Source organism: Melanaphis sacchari, unplaced genomic scaffold (assembly GCF_002803265.2).
Source record: "Melanaphis sacchari strain LSU unplaced genomic scaffold, SCAv2.0 Contig21_pilon_pilon, whole genome shotgun sequence".
In the NCBI taxonomy this organism is placed as follows: domain Eukaryota; kingdom Metazoa; phylum Arthropoda; class Insecta; order Hemiptera; family Aphididae; genus Melanaphis; species Melanaphis sacchari.
Genome location: NW_020271096.1, coordinates 242246 through 259543, shown reverse-complemented (window position 1 = coordinate 259543; position 17298 = coordinate 242246). Strand labels below are relative to the sequence as shown.

The 17298-nt window shown below is 25.2% G+C and overlaps 1 protein-coding gene across 1 annotated transcript in view; it reads left to right on the top strand.

Annotated features, from left to right (window-relative positions):
- LOC112593989 overlaps positions 1-17298 on the top strand; it is a 50747-nt gene that overhangs the window by 16113 nt on the left and 17336 nt on the right. The window contains exon 3 of the mRNA XM_025338577.1: positions 5432-5729. Within this exon, the coding sequence (XP_025194362.1) occupies positions 5432-5729 (298 nt within the window). The remainder of the gene's footprint in view (positions 1-5431; positions 5730-17298) is intronic.

Sequence of the window (17298 nt, the reverse complement as noted above, 5' to 3'; positions counted from 1 at the left end):
AGCACAGTCAGATACACTAGAATTTCGTATATAATTTAAATAAGGAGATCAAAATTCCCTGTTTGATATTTAATATGTAGAGTGATTCTTTTAATAAACATTTATTTTTTCAATAAGTATTAAAATTTTTGAAAAAAAAAATAAATATTTTTACTGTTTAATTTCATCATATTTTTAAGTTTTATTTTTCATACGACACCAGAATACGGTTCTAAAAACTTCAATGTATGAACTTTGCATTTTTAACAAGAATTAGTAATTATTATTAGGTAATATTTAAAATTTAAATGAGCTAAATAGAGAGAGGACTTATAAGTTTGGTTAGTTTAAGTTTACTATTTTTTCATCTAATCTTTAAATGCGGTCATTATAATGTTCTAATTAAAAAAAAATTTAACAATAAAAAACAATACAAAAAGTTTTATTTTAATCTTTTGTTGTATAAGAATTTGAAATAAGCTACAAAAAAATATATCAAAAATGATTTGAAATTTTGAATGTATACTTTCAAAAGAATTATCCAGCGTAAAAATATTGAAACGTAAATGATATACTAGCTGTTAAAAATTCTAAAGAATTAGTATATTGTATTAAGTGGAGCTAGTTAAATTTTTCGAATTCTTTCCATATTAAATTATCTGAAGTACACTTTAGGGATGATCTACAATTTAAAATTTAAGTAACTCCTTAAATACTATTTATTCTAAAGTTATAACGCTTTTATATTTATAAATTATAATAATATTGTCGTTTATTGTTTTATGTTATAATTTATAAATTTAGTGTTTATATACTATTATTTATAAATTAATAATTAATAAATGTAATTCCAAAGGTGGGTTAATACTGCAATAATTTCGAAGAAAAACTTTTACCATCTAAATGGAAATAAGTATTAACAAAATAAATATTAAATCATGTAGATTATGTTAATTTAAAATTATTCAAGTATTACCCTTGGAATAAATAATATTTTTGCATAATGTCAATGGCAGTACTATAAGTTATTCAATTCAGCTATAAATCCACTTGAAGAGATAAAGTGGATAAATTTTACTTTTATAACAGAAAATTCAAATATTGTGGATTGAATAATAATATTTATGTGTTATATGAATTGTATTTACTATGCTAGAAAACAAAGTGATATCAATATTATATACAAAACTCGGTTACCCAATTACCGAAACACATTACATGTTTAGTTATTCTGAAGCAGTAACGTAAATTAGATTGCTTAAATGCTGCATTTACTATATTATTTAGCAAATAATTGAATAACTAATAGGCTATACGCATTTATCGTTTTAATAAGTTTATTTACTTCTCAAAAGAATACGAACAATTAAACGATAAATGGCAAAAAGTTGTTTGAACATCATCAAAAATGAAAACCGACTTATTTACTCATGTGACACTGAGCAATTATTATTTTGTCGTTAAAGAACGTATTATGTTAAAAGATCATAATCTATTTAACTATTAACATTCGTTATCGATTTAAAGTTTGAATTGTGTATTAAATGTGGTTTATCTCAAACAATAATCATAGAAAACTATTAAATAATTTTTGTATTTATATAAATTTTATCATATTTAGTTATTTTATATAACTGTGAACTTTCAAGTATATTATTATATAATATTAACTTTAGTTTATTAAAGACAAACAATAAACATGCATGATATAAATGACAACTATTCTATTAAATCAATCAATTAAGAAAAATATGTATACTCGTGTATATAACTTTTTCTTGTGCAAGGTTAAAGTGTTGTACATTTTAATATTTGTGATAAAGTTTTTTTCGTATTTGAATAGAAACAATTTATTATTTTAATGGGTAGTTATTTCTAGAAAAATCACCGTTTCAATAGTGCATAATAAAATACAACTTTTTTTTGTTCAAAGATCACATCTATACTCCAACATTTTTAGTGAATTAATTTTATTTCATCAATATTTAATTGAACAATAAATTTGCATAAATTACTTTCGAAATTTATAAAAATACTGAATACGAAACCTATATAATACTATTGTTAATACTTAATAAAATACAGTGAAATAGTAGGTACCAATTGTTTATTTTGCTAAGATTGATTTTATAAAAATATTAATTTAAATTTAATATGAATAATTGCAAAATCAGTGATACATATTCTGAGGCTAGCTTTAATTTTTTCAATAGTTATTTAAATATGAGAATAAATTGTGGACATCGGTTGAAAAATATTGAATAAATGTCGACAGGCGGTAACTGAACTTAACCCATATTCATTTTTCTCATAGAATGATTTATTATTAAATTGCTTTTAAACTTAATACACCAATATATTTTTTTTACAAAAAAAAAAAAAAAAACGAAGTGAATAAGTAGAAAACAGCTTAGAAAGTTGTCAATTGATTTTTAATCAACTTATTAAAGATGTCAACTTAATTTTTAATTTAAACTTTTGATTACTATTTGTGAAAATTAAAGGCAAAAGTCAATAAATAAATTGTTTAGTATTAAAACATTTCAAGTTCTTAAATTAATTATTAATGGATGGCATAAGCAGTTAATTAATTAATTAATATAATGATAAAATATTTTAAAATTATACTTATAAAAACTTTGTGAAAAGAACAAAACTGTATAAGTAAATTAAATTATGTGCGGTAGTGATATCGATCAATGTTAATGTCCCAGAAAATAAAATGGTCTGTGCCAATTTCACTTCTGTGAAAGAGAACATGAAATACATATGTATGTTGTATTATAATTTGTTCGGAAGAGCGAATTTGCATTTTTTGAACATTGAATGTTGATAACAGTGCGGATGGGTATTTTTTTTCGGTTAACCGATATTGTTACACAAATAAAACATAAGTAAAAATCATTTTATAATTTTTTTTTTTTCAATTCAAACGATTAAGGTTTGGTAAAAACATATTTTCAATTTATAAGAGTACCAAATCGCGAGTATAAATGGCGTGTATTTTATACATACACGGTTTACTTTTGCATGAACGATTAAATTGGTTTTGTGTATTCTACATTACTAAACGTTGCTTCACATTATTAATGAAATATAAACTTTAAGTGCCGTGTAATTTAAATAATTTTTGTTAATACTGTCAGAATCAAAACCGAATCGCTTGTAAACTATATACATTTAAATTTGAATTATTACGTAACGTTATACATTTATAATGGGTATACGCTGTATAACATACTGGATCTACGAATTGAAAATATTAATAGTTATAACTGTTATAAGCAATAAAAATAATTCGATATTTTCAATTCAGATTTTAAAATTTTTTTACTTGCAGTTAATATGTTACAATAGTTATTATATCCTAATAAATATTGGTTTAAATATATTAAACGGCTTATTTTTCTCTAGATCAATATACATTATTTTTGATGTAAATATACCTGAATATTTTAACTACCGTTAACCCGTGTTCCGATATTATTAACCCATCGTAAATCTCGCAAAGTTCTTCAAAAGTCTGGTAATGAAGGAAAAGTTTCTCAGCACTGCCTATACATATAATCCAACTTCTAAATTTCAGTACGAATCATACTTAGTGACAATAAAGTGTGCTAAAGTTTTTTTTTTTTTTTTTTAGTAAGAAAACACATCGCAGTACTCTAACGGTTCAACTAGAAAAAGCAAAAAAAAAAAAAAAAATGATTGTGTCTCTCTTTATTATAGCCAACCCCTAGGATTCCACTCTAGACTATACGTTACTTATATAATATATTATAATATAATAGTGAGAGAATCTAGGCCACGGTTCTATCTTAAATGTCTGGATAAATTACGATTTTTTTTTTCTTTTTTTTTTTGGCACAATGGTTACCGAATTTTATCTACGAATAAACACACAAATATAAATAAATAATAATAGTAAATGTATTACGATATTATGTTTTCTTTAAAATTTGATGAACTCTTTGATTGTAACAATAATCATGAACAAATTTTGAACCAAATAGTAGATGATGTAGTTAATATTTTATATAGCTGGTGATAAGTAGTTGTTGAATGTGGATTGTTAATTTCAGAGTTTTTCTAAGAAATATTCCATCACTATACCTTATAAGCTATAAATTTATTTTTAACTTAGAACATCATTTGCTTATTATTGTTTTTTAGATAACTGTTAAACGAAAAAGTTAATGATAATATTCGATAAAACAAAAATGATTAAATGCTGCGTACGTTTTGAAAAGACTATTTTAACAATAATTATTGTATACAATTTCCATTAAAAGAAATTATTGCTAATTATTTAATTTTCATTTACTTAAAATTATATTCAGCTGTCTTAAAATATATACTAATACTAATTACCACCTTACATGTACTTTTAAAATATACTTTGATATATTTTGGTAAGTTATTATTATTATTTATTGATATTTACCTACAATTATATTATAGGTATTACCTGAAAATCCTATTTATACAAAATATTAATAATGTAATATTTTAATATAAAATAATATTGTTATTTGACAATGTGTAAGCAGAAAATGGCAGTAGTGTACTTAAAATGCCTATTCATAACGCCGCCTGATCATAATATTATTTTAATTAATTATTCAAAGACTTTGACCCTTTTTAATAAATTATACGATTAGTTAATTACTGTTTGAAACTAAAATGTTTATAATTTTGCAAAATTAAATTAATTAAGATGTTAATATAGAAAACGATCATATTACATACTTTACATAAAGTAGGTTATTAAAACAAATAAGTAAAAAAAAAAAAAAAAAACATTAAATATTTACATGGTTACATAAAATGTACCCGAGTTAAATTTATAACAACAAATATTTAAAATGATAAAGAAACAATACATCTACCTATTAAATAGTACGAAAAATATTAAATAATATGTATCTCTGTCATAAAGACGTAGATCATAATGCATTGATATATTATAATAAATATTACAGTGATTTTACCAATTATAAAATTTAAAAGTAAGAATATTAACTAGAACATTTCATTGGTCTTTATTTAAATTTTAAATCGATATTTACTTTAATTTTCATATTTTTAACTGGTTTTAAAATTATGTTTCAAAAAAAAAAAATTAAAGTTACTTAGTTAACCTAGATTATTCTACCTTTAAATTTTATAATAGGTCAATTCACTTTAATATTATAGCTAACATCATCAAAAACTGTATTCTATTGAACAAAAATTGGCTATGTTGCATGTTTCTATTGCAAAACCGATAAAACATATTAACATATTATGCAGGTTCGGCGTTGCCTTATAATAACGTTATCTAATCCTTAAAAGTCAGCCGAACAAGTACATTGAATTCTAAAATATTGATACTTAAGTGTTAGAAAACAATTTTTTCCGTATAACAATAGAAAACTTTTTAGCTTACATTATTATGTGTTTTTTCACGCAGGTGACTTTAGACAGTTTCACAATCGGGCGGTTTGCTTCGTACACGAACGCCGGCTGTCCAGACGGCGACCTACACATAACCGAATCGGACAGACCGGCTGTGTCAGGTGGCTGGTGCGGCACATCTTGGGCGCCGGCCCACTACTACAGCGAGACGAATTCCATCACTCTGCTGGTCCGATTGTACACATTGTCCAGTCTGGACAACACGGGTTATAACTTCGACTTCCGGCTGGGCTACAAGATGCTCAACCGGAACCGCGCGGTCGTCCGGTACGGCGAGCAAAAAATGTTTGCAAGTAAGTCACCACGGTAGCTCAACGAATAACATTAATGGTCACAGTACTATAATATTGTAAATCGCGACCACACGATAAAATGCGAACAAAAAAAAAAAAAAAAACTCGATTCAGTTAAACGAAAATTAATTCCGAGTGCAACGGTCTGGACCAATTGTAACTGAGAACTTGAGATTTGAAAAGAGCCGTGGAAAATCTCGACGTTTTGTAACGTAATATACCGTAAAACATACACAATAAATGTTATTCGTATGGCTTAAAATCGCTCTAGCCCAAAAGCTATGATACATGAGCTTGTGCCAGGGACTCTTTCGATGTCACTCCGCGCTTGAAACATCGTCAAGTACCCATTTCATTCTAAGCTTTTAAACAAGAAATATCCTTGAAAACGCCTTGAAAACTTTAAACTAAATTAATCTCGAAAAATTACCAGAAAAAGTCATACTAGTTTAGACGTTTAGGGTTTGTTTGATATTTTGTATTTTATAGTTGAAAACACATTGACAAACTGTCATACTTTTTCGCCATCAAACGTAGTAAGTAATTGTCAATTATTAACTGATTTTTATATTTCTCGTTAAATTTATTTTCAAGATAAATTAATATACAAATGTACAAGGTAAGAGTATATATACCTGTATATTTATTTTTTTTATCGTCATAGTACAAAATTTACTTATCTATGTATTTAATACTTATATACTAAACTGCAAAAATATCTTAAATTTATAAGCAATTCATATTAAAGTACGAAATAAAAATTACATATTAACCTAAACCAGTTTTATAGTGTAGTAAATTATTTTAATTTTTAGATAAGCATTTCGTAGCATATATAGAGAGAGAAAAATGCGAAAACGATGAAAAATCCATGTCTATACACTCTATTATTATGTTATAGCGAACGTGCTTTAAATTGCTCACGCTGAGAATCTTAAACTATTAACGATAATATTCCACCTCCGATCACTCGTATATGGGTGGGTGGGTCACGTATGTGGCGTTGGTTCGCTTATTATATTAATCAGAAGAGATGTGTTATGCAATACCATTGTAACTTGTGTGAATCCAGTGCATTAAGTTCCACGCAATAGGTTATTAAATCGGCTAATAATAATATTTTATATACAAACGTGGGAGGATATTAACACGACGTGGTTCAACTAAACACTGCAAAAACGCGACACGTGTAGTGATATAAATTCGATAGGCTATCGAAATAAATATGCACTTCGAAACAAGAAACTTTTATTGCCGCCAAAATCGAAACGGCAGTAAAAATTAATTGTCAATATTGCAGTTACAAAACACATATTCCATTTCGCATTCGAGTTATACATATTATATGAGTAGGTAGGTACCGTAAAAACGTTGATTAGCCGTAGTTATATAAATTTTTATCGCTGTCCATTAAAACATATTTTCGTATATATTATGTTAACATATTAATTAACTAAAATTTGTCGTCCATACGTATATGCGCATTAAAAGTCACAAACTGTTATGGTAATTCTGAATTTATAGTTATATGTCGAAAATCTACCTTATACAACGCCAAACATATAAAAACCGATATTGGCAGGTAAACTGATAAATGGTTTCCAACGCCCAATTTTTGCATTACTACATAATCTGACTTGTTGCAACGATTATTATTAGGTACAGTCAAAGCGGGATCTGTTTACTCACGAGTTACGACATGATTTCGTGCATTATAATTGATGAACTATTCGTAAATATTTATATAAGTTATTATAAGCAAACGTGCTTTTGTGAAAACTCGTACGTAGGTGTAGGTGTAGTGTATATACAAGAATTATTTATAAATATCAATGTACACTGTACGGTGAAAACACTGACAAATGATATTCAAAAGTTACGATGAAAACATATCAGTTTTATCTTGTATCAAGAGACGTTCAACGGAATCATCAAAAAAAGTTTCAATATTTTTATGGCGGGTTGTAATGAAATATGTTAAAGTGTTAAAACGGTTGACATGTGTCATCGTTAAATGTTGCATAAAATAATGTAACATAAACTATAATTATTATACTAGGTAGGCAAGTAGAACTCGTGTATAATACAGTAACATTGTAGGTACTAGATAGATATATTATGTAGGCCTTTTTTTTTTTTTTAATTCATAGTTTGTTACAAATAACATATCGATAAACAAAACTATTCTATTAATGATAAATACTAACGATAATTTTATAATTACTTTGCTAAATTAATTTGTATGGACCAAAATAAACTAACATTATATAGATTCTGAGCGGAACAATGAATATATTGATTTTATCAGGATGTGTTTTTTATTTTGTATGAGTACACGATAAGTTGTCTATGAAATATTTCGATTTTTAAAAATGGGATGCTTTTGAATATAAAATTAAATTTAGTGTGTAAAATGAAGAGGCCAAACTTCAAAAATTGTCAGTATTTATTTTTATAAATGGGAAAAACAAATAAAAAATTAAGTAAAAATGGAATTTTTTACGCGAATTCAATACTCGACAAGATCAATTTTCGTTTTTTTTTTTTTTTATGTAACTCAAAAATAAATAACCGTAAACTTGAAATTTTCTCCAAATAGTAATATTTTTATTTTTGAACAAATATTCAAAATATTTTGACTATTTTTAAGATATTTATCGGCATAAGAAAATTTTTTTTAGTTTCCTTTTTATAAATATCGATTAAAAATTTTACAGAGAACAAATGTTTGAAAATTTATTGCGAAACTCTTCGTAAAATTTTAATTTTTCAATTAAAAAATGTTGAAAATCTACAGACACAATATTTTTTTATAAACAATTAAATTTAAAATTTTGAAAAAATTAGTAAATTATTTTGTAAATAGAAATTCTTTAAATTATTTTTTTTTTTTATATAAATTTTCAACCTATATACGAAAAAAAATTCTACCAGAACGTGAAGTTAATGTTTTATGAATATTTCAAGTCAAATATTTACGTCATTTGATATACACACATAAAATAATGATTTGTATGTGAAAAATTTTTGATATTTTATTGTATTTAAAAAAAAAACTACAATAGATACCTAAAACATTCACCAAATGTTAATACTATAACTTTTATTATACCGAACAAAAAGTTTTTCAACATTTTTAAACTTTTTTTGAGTTATTAAAAGGTATGAGAAATTTTCAAATTTTTTAAATTTTTTTCCATAAATATCAATAAAAAAATGATTTGCTGAGACTAAATTCACGATAATTTAATATAAAATTCTATAAAAGTTATTCTTATATCTCTATTAAAATATTTAAAATATATAGAAATATTTATTTTCATATATAAATCTGAAATTAGAATTTTTTCAATTTTCAAATTCGTCAAAATTGCAAACATTTACTAACTAATTTTGTAGTTTGAAATTCGTGAAAACTTTTTTATACTTAAAATTATCAAACCTAGGTAGAAAATTTCTTTTTTTTTTTGTTTCAACAAAATTTAATTATAAGTTGCCACAGCAATTCAATATATTTTACAGTATTTTTTTTGCTGGAATTCAATATTTTTTTTATTAAATTGTTTACACAGGAGAACATGAACCAGTACAAAATATTTTTAAATTACTATAGCATAAAATAATATATGGCTTGTGTACTTCTGGGTCAAATAAAATGGATTAAAGTATATAGATATTTTTGTATCATAACACAAGGCTCACACACTCACTGTTAAAATAATGGAAAAATAAGTTTCTCCAACCCTCTATTCACTAAAACAAACATTTGTATGTTATATTTTTTTGAATAATTAGTGGTAATTACAGTGCAGTTTATGTACCTACATTTATACAATACATTTCAGAATTTGTGTGAAATCCGTGTTTTGTAAAAATAAATTCATCGTTTAAAAAGACTAAACAATTCATTTAATTTAATTCTGTTCTCCTCCGGTGACAGAACAAATTCAAATTTTCGTTATTTATTTATTTAACCAATAATTAACTCGGATTTTTACCGAGTTTAGGGCTAGTAAAATGGCGAACTTTTGCCAATTTCTCCCGAATCTCTATAGACTGATAGCACAAACTAACAAGTTAGATTTACTAAGAATTATGCGGCTATTGTTTGCGAAATAAATTTGTTGAAGGGACAGACGGGGAAACGCACACGGCTAAATGTTTAACAAGATCCTGCGCAGATCGCCGTCGTCGAGCTAATCGCCACTGCCACTTTAACCTATCAGCCATCACCACTCAGTATATTACAATTTAAATTGTTTTAACTATGAAAATATACTTTATGATTATATTAAAACCATCCCACAGAATATTTCACAAATACTTTGGATACTTCATATCCCACAACCTACAGAATATTTTGTGTACTACTATATAAATACACATAATGTGTATCAAATAATACCCGTGCATAACAACGTTATTGATTGCTGCGTAAGTTAAAGTACGCCTACACGTACGGGAAAGGGGTGTATAGATGGTTTAAAAAAAAAAAAAAAATCATTTGTCGTTCGAGTGCATGCTCAATTATTTATATTCATATTCATGCAGTGTTGTCTGAAAGCAACTTAACGTTCGTCATATCATGAAGTTGATCTGCATCCTCGTATCGCGATTTGTTTAATCTTACCTAGATAGATTGTTTTTCTCTTTCGCGTGGCTGATATGATGCTACTTTAATCACCGATAATAACAATGTAACACGGTGTAACAGAAAAATTATGATAGTGTTATTGAATTTTTTCAATAAATAAACATCTATTTCATGTGAATCGATCTATAATTAGGAAGTCGTTTCTAGGTTTACCTATCTAATGTATACAAATTTAATCCATCTTATGAAACAGAAACTATTATTTTACACTCAGTGTAATTTTTTCACACGAAAATCAGTAGTAATGGGCCTACCACATTTTTGACACCGATATCGTTTATAACGTATGATAAATCGCGATACCTATCAAATTTAATAATTTTTTTAGGAATACATTTTATTTTTTAGATTCTAATAGCTTTAGTCAATTTTATTGTGTGTGCTGTGTAATAAACCATTAACTAATAAATATCTAATAATATTTGTTAATAACAAATATCAAATAATAAATTTTATTAATTCATTTATAAAAATATAATTCAATACGATATCGATATCGAACAAATCAGGATATTACGATACAATATCGAAAAAATCGGAACGATATCGATACACAATATTATATCGTTACCCAACACTAGAAATCAGTAATTAGTAGTCGATTTAGAAAATTTTCCTTTTAGAAACCAAATATCTATAATATTTTGTTTATTTTGTTCGTATTAAATATATTAATTTTTCTATTAAATTAATATTTTTATTTATTTAGTTTTCTCGGCTCTAAGTTTGAAATAGAATTGCATCAGATAATTTTTTTCTATACCAGTAAATTTATTAATGTATATTAAAATAGTTTGAAAATGTAAACAGTGAATTGCACAAAATCGCAATTAAATAGTTGTTATTGGTGAAATTAGTAGTTTTCACGCGTAATAATATACAGCAACCATTAGTTTAAGAATTATTTAAGTAGGTACGTTTTACCAAATGTACCTTCAAAAATTATTTGAAATATATTTATTTTTTTCTAAATAGAATATACCTACGCGTTGTACACGTTTTACAATGTATGTCAAATAAATCGACGTCACGTTTTACTGTATTTGTATTACAGTCGTCAGGGTAATATAGATATGAAAAAATAAATAAAACGGAGGAATTAATATATTTAAGCAAATATAACTGACATTTACATTTCATTTTGTCAAATGTAATTATATACTTCTACCATATATAGCGATCACTATAAAATTGAAACAATACATGCGGTAATATTCATACATATTATATGTGTGTACTTTATTATATATGTACTATTCAGTATACAGTATTCACCGAAAAAATTAAAATGAGTGTAATTTAGTGATGTATATTGGCGTAATGCTATGTCGTTAAGTCAAAGCTGTTAAAATCATTTTAAACGATCAGTCAAATAAATAAAATTCGATGAAATTTTTAATAAAGTCGTCAACGGAATGTAATTACGAGTATTTAAATCATTTTCAAAATCATAATGAATTATTTGCTTGTACAGTTCTGTACTGTAAGCATTTAACATAACTTGATAAGCATGATTGACTCGTGTTTGTAAAATAAAAAAAAAAATTAACGAACCATTTCTCGGGGTATTTTATAATGAATGTATGGATATTTATTACTGGTGTACAACACAGTATTAAGATACGTCAAACCATAATATAGGTATTAATAAGTATAATATTAGTAACCAATATTTAACGTCAATTTAGTGGGTCTTAGAAACTGTCAAAAGTGATTATGAATGATTAACGTGTACGTACGTAACTTAAATAAAAATAAGGGAGCAATCATTACCCCTTAAACATTAATTTAAACTTGATAAGTTATTAATAAAGACATATGAGAAATAATGCATGGACTAAAAGGAGACGAATTAATTAACATACTGTACTTATTAAAGTGATTTAGACGTAATGAAAAGTGAGATCAAATATGACACACGATATTATACGTGTTATGTCTGTACTTATAAAACAACAATATGTACTTTAATAAAACAAAAAAAAAAATGTACGAGTTAAGTGATTCTAATTATTTTCCACTGGCTGATTTCACTGAACAATGAGTATTGAACTATGCAAGACCAGATTTTAAATAGCGAAGTTAACGTGATCTATGAGTATTTTTAAAATGATTATTATACAATTTTACTTCATGATATATGTTTTAAACAGTTAACAGTAGATCGACAATCCATTTTGGCCGTAAAACTTTAAAGGGTGTATGATACATAAAAACTTATAAAGGGTATTATATTTCAGTTTTTTTAAAGGTTAACTTTATTTTCTACTTAATAAACTTTATTGTATGTAATTATTATATAAGTACGTATTCACGTAAAACGTGCCGGAAAAGATTTAATTTAACAAATATTGTATCCAAGTTTAAATAAAAAAAATATATGTATGATAATACAGTTTATCTAAATGAATAAAAGTATCTTATTTTAAGAGTACTATGTATAAAATATGAAATAAATAAAAATACTATAACTATAATAAGTCTGTATCGATAAAATCAACAAAAAATTATGACAATATATTAAAATTAATCATTTTTTCTCAGCGTAAATCTAAATAAAAGTAAATATTAAAACTCTATACTCGTATTGTATATTTAAGTTAAAAAATGTAAATTAAAACTTATATTATGTTCTTAAAAATTATTTATATTTATTAATATTTCTGATGATTTTCTTCGTGGATATAAAAATAGAGTAGTACAATTTATTAAATAGTTTGATAAATTTAAAATGTAATGAACGTTTTAAATAATAAGCGATAATTAATAAAAAAAATACACAATAGTTTTTATATTTATACGGATTTCGGGTCTTAACTGTAACATAATAATATATATTGATAGATTATTTTATTATTATTTTGATTATAAAAATGTTTATATAATTAATTAATTTTTTTATCACGAACAATATTTTTCTTTGTTTCTGCTGAACATATAGGTACGCCTATTCAGAATATTTTAATTTGATTCTATTAGCACTAACAGTAAAGATGAAATATCTCGTCTTTCAACTTTATTGTTCATAAATTTATTATGATTTTGGTAACCATAATACAATACTAAACGACGTTTCTCATCAATCATAGGGATCGGACTTCTATAACATTAACCCACCATTAGATTCGCTTTAAATATTGAAGAGGCCAAAAGTAAATCACCCGTTAAAGTTTTCGCATATTTTTTAAACATAATATCAACCCCTATGGTCTAAATATTTTTTGATTTTATTTTTTATGTTTGTAATTATTGAGTGCCTACTTATGCAATTTCAAACTATATAGCAATGATGAATGATTTGATTTTCCAAATATATTTGTGTAATTTTTTTTCAATCTTCATTTATTAAAGTACTAAAGTACTAAAACTGCGACAATTTTCAATCTATAATTATTATAGGTGTGCTATTTAATTTTTTCGAAAGGTATGCTAAAAATTAAGCAGAAAAAATGTATCTTATTATTTTTTTTTATTCTGTTATAGGTAATTAAAAATATATTAAGCCTAAGAACTCGAAACTTTTTCTCCATTACGTGTTTTATTACTTTCTATTTATAATGTTATTTTCAAAATATTAAAACTAATTTTAAACTATACCATGATGTTATTTGAATTGTACTACTAATAATTTTTAATATAATATAAAATAAATGGTATTTTTATCAAAAATTAAACCAACCTACCATATAAGTACTAATAGTGCTATAACTTAAAACTAATATAATAAAATAATAAAATATCCCTTGAAATACCATCCCTTCCTACCATTTCCACTCGAAATCGTTTTTCTTATGTAACGATTTATTATTGAATTCAAATTTAATACACCCATTATAATGACATGAACTTGATATTTATACTATACAACAGAGTGGCTTTCTCGAGTTTTTGAATTAATTTCACAGTAAGAAGAAGTGTGATTAATGAAAATAAAATGCTGGCAGTTTTACCACAATGCAATACATTACTACTCGTTCAATTGTTAAAGTAAACTTCGGAGTATTTTAATGAGTTATTTGCCATTAATGCTTATACGTTAACTAGATCAAACAATTTTTAAAAAATTCGTGTCAGTAAGTTTAAAATTTCATAATGTTCTCTCTAATCGTTAAGTGAGAATTTGATAATAAATACCGTTAAATTCACCTGAAAAATTACCCAATGAGAACAAATGTGTAGTGTTTAACAGACTTTTAAGAATCTAATATGCAATAATTTATTCATTTACATATAGTTATATGTACATATTTATTTTCTACAGAAAAATATAATATGTAGTGAACCATTCAGACTTATTTGTATTTTAAACTTTATATTTGTTTTATTAAATACACAACACAATATGTTTTGTTTAGCAAAAATATTTAAACGTTATGCATAAATACAAAATATGATTAATATGCAGCGTCGGGTTACCCTACAGGCAAAACAATCAGGTGATTGGAGCGGCAAATTTGTTAAGGCGGCAAATTTGCCGCACTTAAGAAAAAAATGTATTCATAAAATTATATTATAATGTCTTATGACTTAGTTATGACTGTAATGAGTATTAGCAACTAGGTTATTAACTCAGTAAGATACTGGAATGGTTTCAATGAATGCGATCAACTGTAATTGTTATTATTAGCGAATCTATGTTTTTTTCAGAAACCGTTTATATTAAATATATGTTTACACATATTATACATTATGGCGATAGCCGATACGACGTTGTTTTTGTCAATTATATTTTATTTTCGTGATTCTATTACTTACAATTACAAAGAATGTTATACATATTCTTTAATCCTTATCATAACATTATTCTGCTTATTAGTATACCGCGACACTGAGACAGTGCAACTTGTGTACGAGTCTTTATTCATTTTTATTATGATTCTTCAAATTATTACATCACAATGAGTAATGGTAGAAAAAGGAAAAGTGGTGCAAGATACAAAAAGCTGCGAGAAAAGCATGAAGAAAAAGAGAAAAGGGTTATTCAAAAAATAAGATAACTCGATACTTTTTTCACAAATTTAAAAACAGGTAAAAACAATTTACTCTATATTTCTATAAAATAAATATATTTTTTTTTTAATTTTTGATGACACGTTCACTGCGGTTAGGTTAACCTGCCAATAAATTGGCGTCATCCGCACAATATTTTACAATACAATGTGTCTCAGCCGACGCTTGAATAAAATAATATTAATTAAGTTATATCAATTATATAATATCGCCCTCGTACCACTTCGCCATCGATCGATTCGTAGTCGCAAATCAACGTTTTTTTTTTATAATATTAGATGTTTTAAAATTATTTGAGATATCACAGTCACGAATCGCAGTTGTATTATTTTTGTGCGCCAATAGGCATTTCTTTTTTGTATTATTGTACCTAACTCCGTGGTGTTTAGTGTGCGAAATTATATTATAATATATTAATATAGGTAGCATTTAGGTAATATAGGAATGTGTATTGTAAGATAATCCGCAATGAACGTTTCAAAAATAAATATTAAATAGTTTGGCTCTTCTTTGCATCGAATCTGAATTAGTGTCGACAATTGATTTTCAAGACCTAATCGAAACATTCGCTAACCTAAAAAGCCGAACAAAAATATTTTAATAAATTTATTATATAATATTTGACGATTGTATTAAATTTAATATAATAAAGAATTATTAAACTAACAAAGTATTTCTATATGTATTTTGTTTTAAAAAAAAGTATAAAATGAAAGGGCGGCAAATACCCTGCTTGTAAGCGGCAAATTGCTTAATCCGCCACTGTTAATATGTATTAATTTAACAATCCGAATATTTTTGCTTAATTTTGAACAGTGTTTAATATTTATATGTTAAAATTTAATTGATCGAGTAGACTTTAAAATATTTTTTTTTACTCCAAATGAATACGAATCACATTATTTTAATTGAATTTAAAATAATGATCGAATTGTGATTTGTTCATTTTTCGTGGTTAAATTCGTTTTAATTTATATTGTAATGTATACATCATAATCCGATTATTGGTTATATCATGTTAAAGATAAGTAGATTAAAATTAACCTTTTTTTTCATGTATAAAAGTTTTATTTAAATTAAAAGTGGTGCAGATTTTTGTGCACATGCTTATCTGCATTAGACCAAACAGAAATATGAATATATGTGTACCTGAAGCACATAATATAAAGCTATAGGGTTTTATTCGTGACATATATTATATATACTACAAAATCCCGCCCCGAACCTCCATGTAGATACCAGATATAGTTTTCGTTATTTACTTTTTTGTCGGTAGTCTGCGATAATAGCTTTAAGCTTGATATGGTACTGCCCCAAAGGTTTTTTTTGGATAAATATTTGTTTAAATATGTTGGTTTTTTTGTTTAATATAAATTTAAGCCTAATTAATATTGATATTTATTGAAATTTGAATATATGACACTCTTATTTATTTATTTTTCATGTTTTAAGTATTTTTAATAGTCATAAATATTAGTTTATAACTTTTATTGAAATATCAGTAGATCATTTAGATTATTTACTCCAGTTAAAATGCACACAGCGTAATTTTTAATTTATTAATAATAAATCAGAAGAATTAAAATTAAAATCAGTGATAGTTATTTAATTGTTAGAAAATTATAACTTAGAACTTCTTTCTTTTTATTTAAAGAAACATACCTCGATCACTAGGTCATTGACACCTACATTGTTTATATTAAGTATTTACTTTATTTATTGACTTTTTTTTTTTAAATTGTTTATTTAACAAAAAAGTATTTTATCAAAATACATGTTCTTTTTGTTTGGGTTTATATACATATCAATATAAATGAACATGTTTTATGTTCTGTTTTCCGTTTTCCGGTATGAAAATTGATATTTTTTCAGAATTACTTTAGATACCTCTTTTAATATCACCAC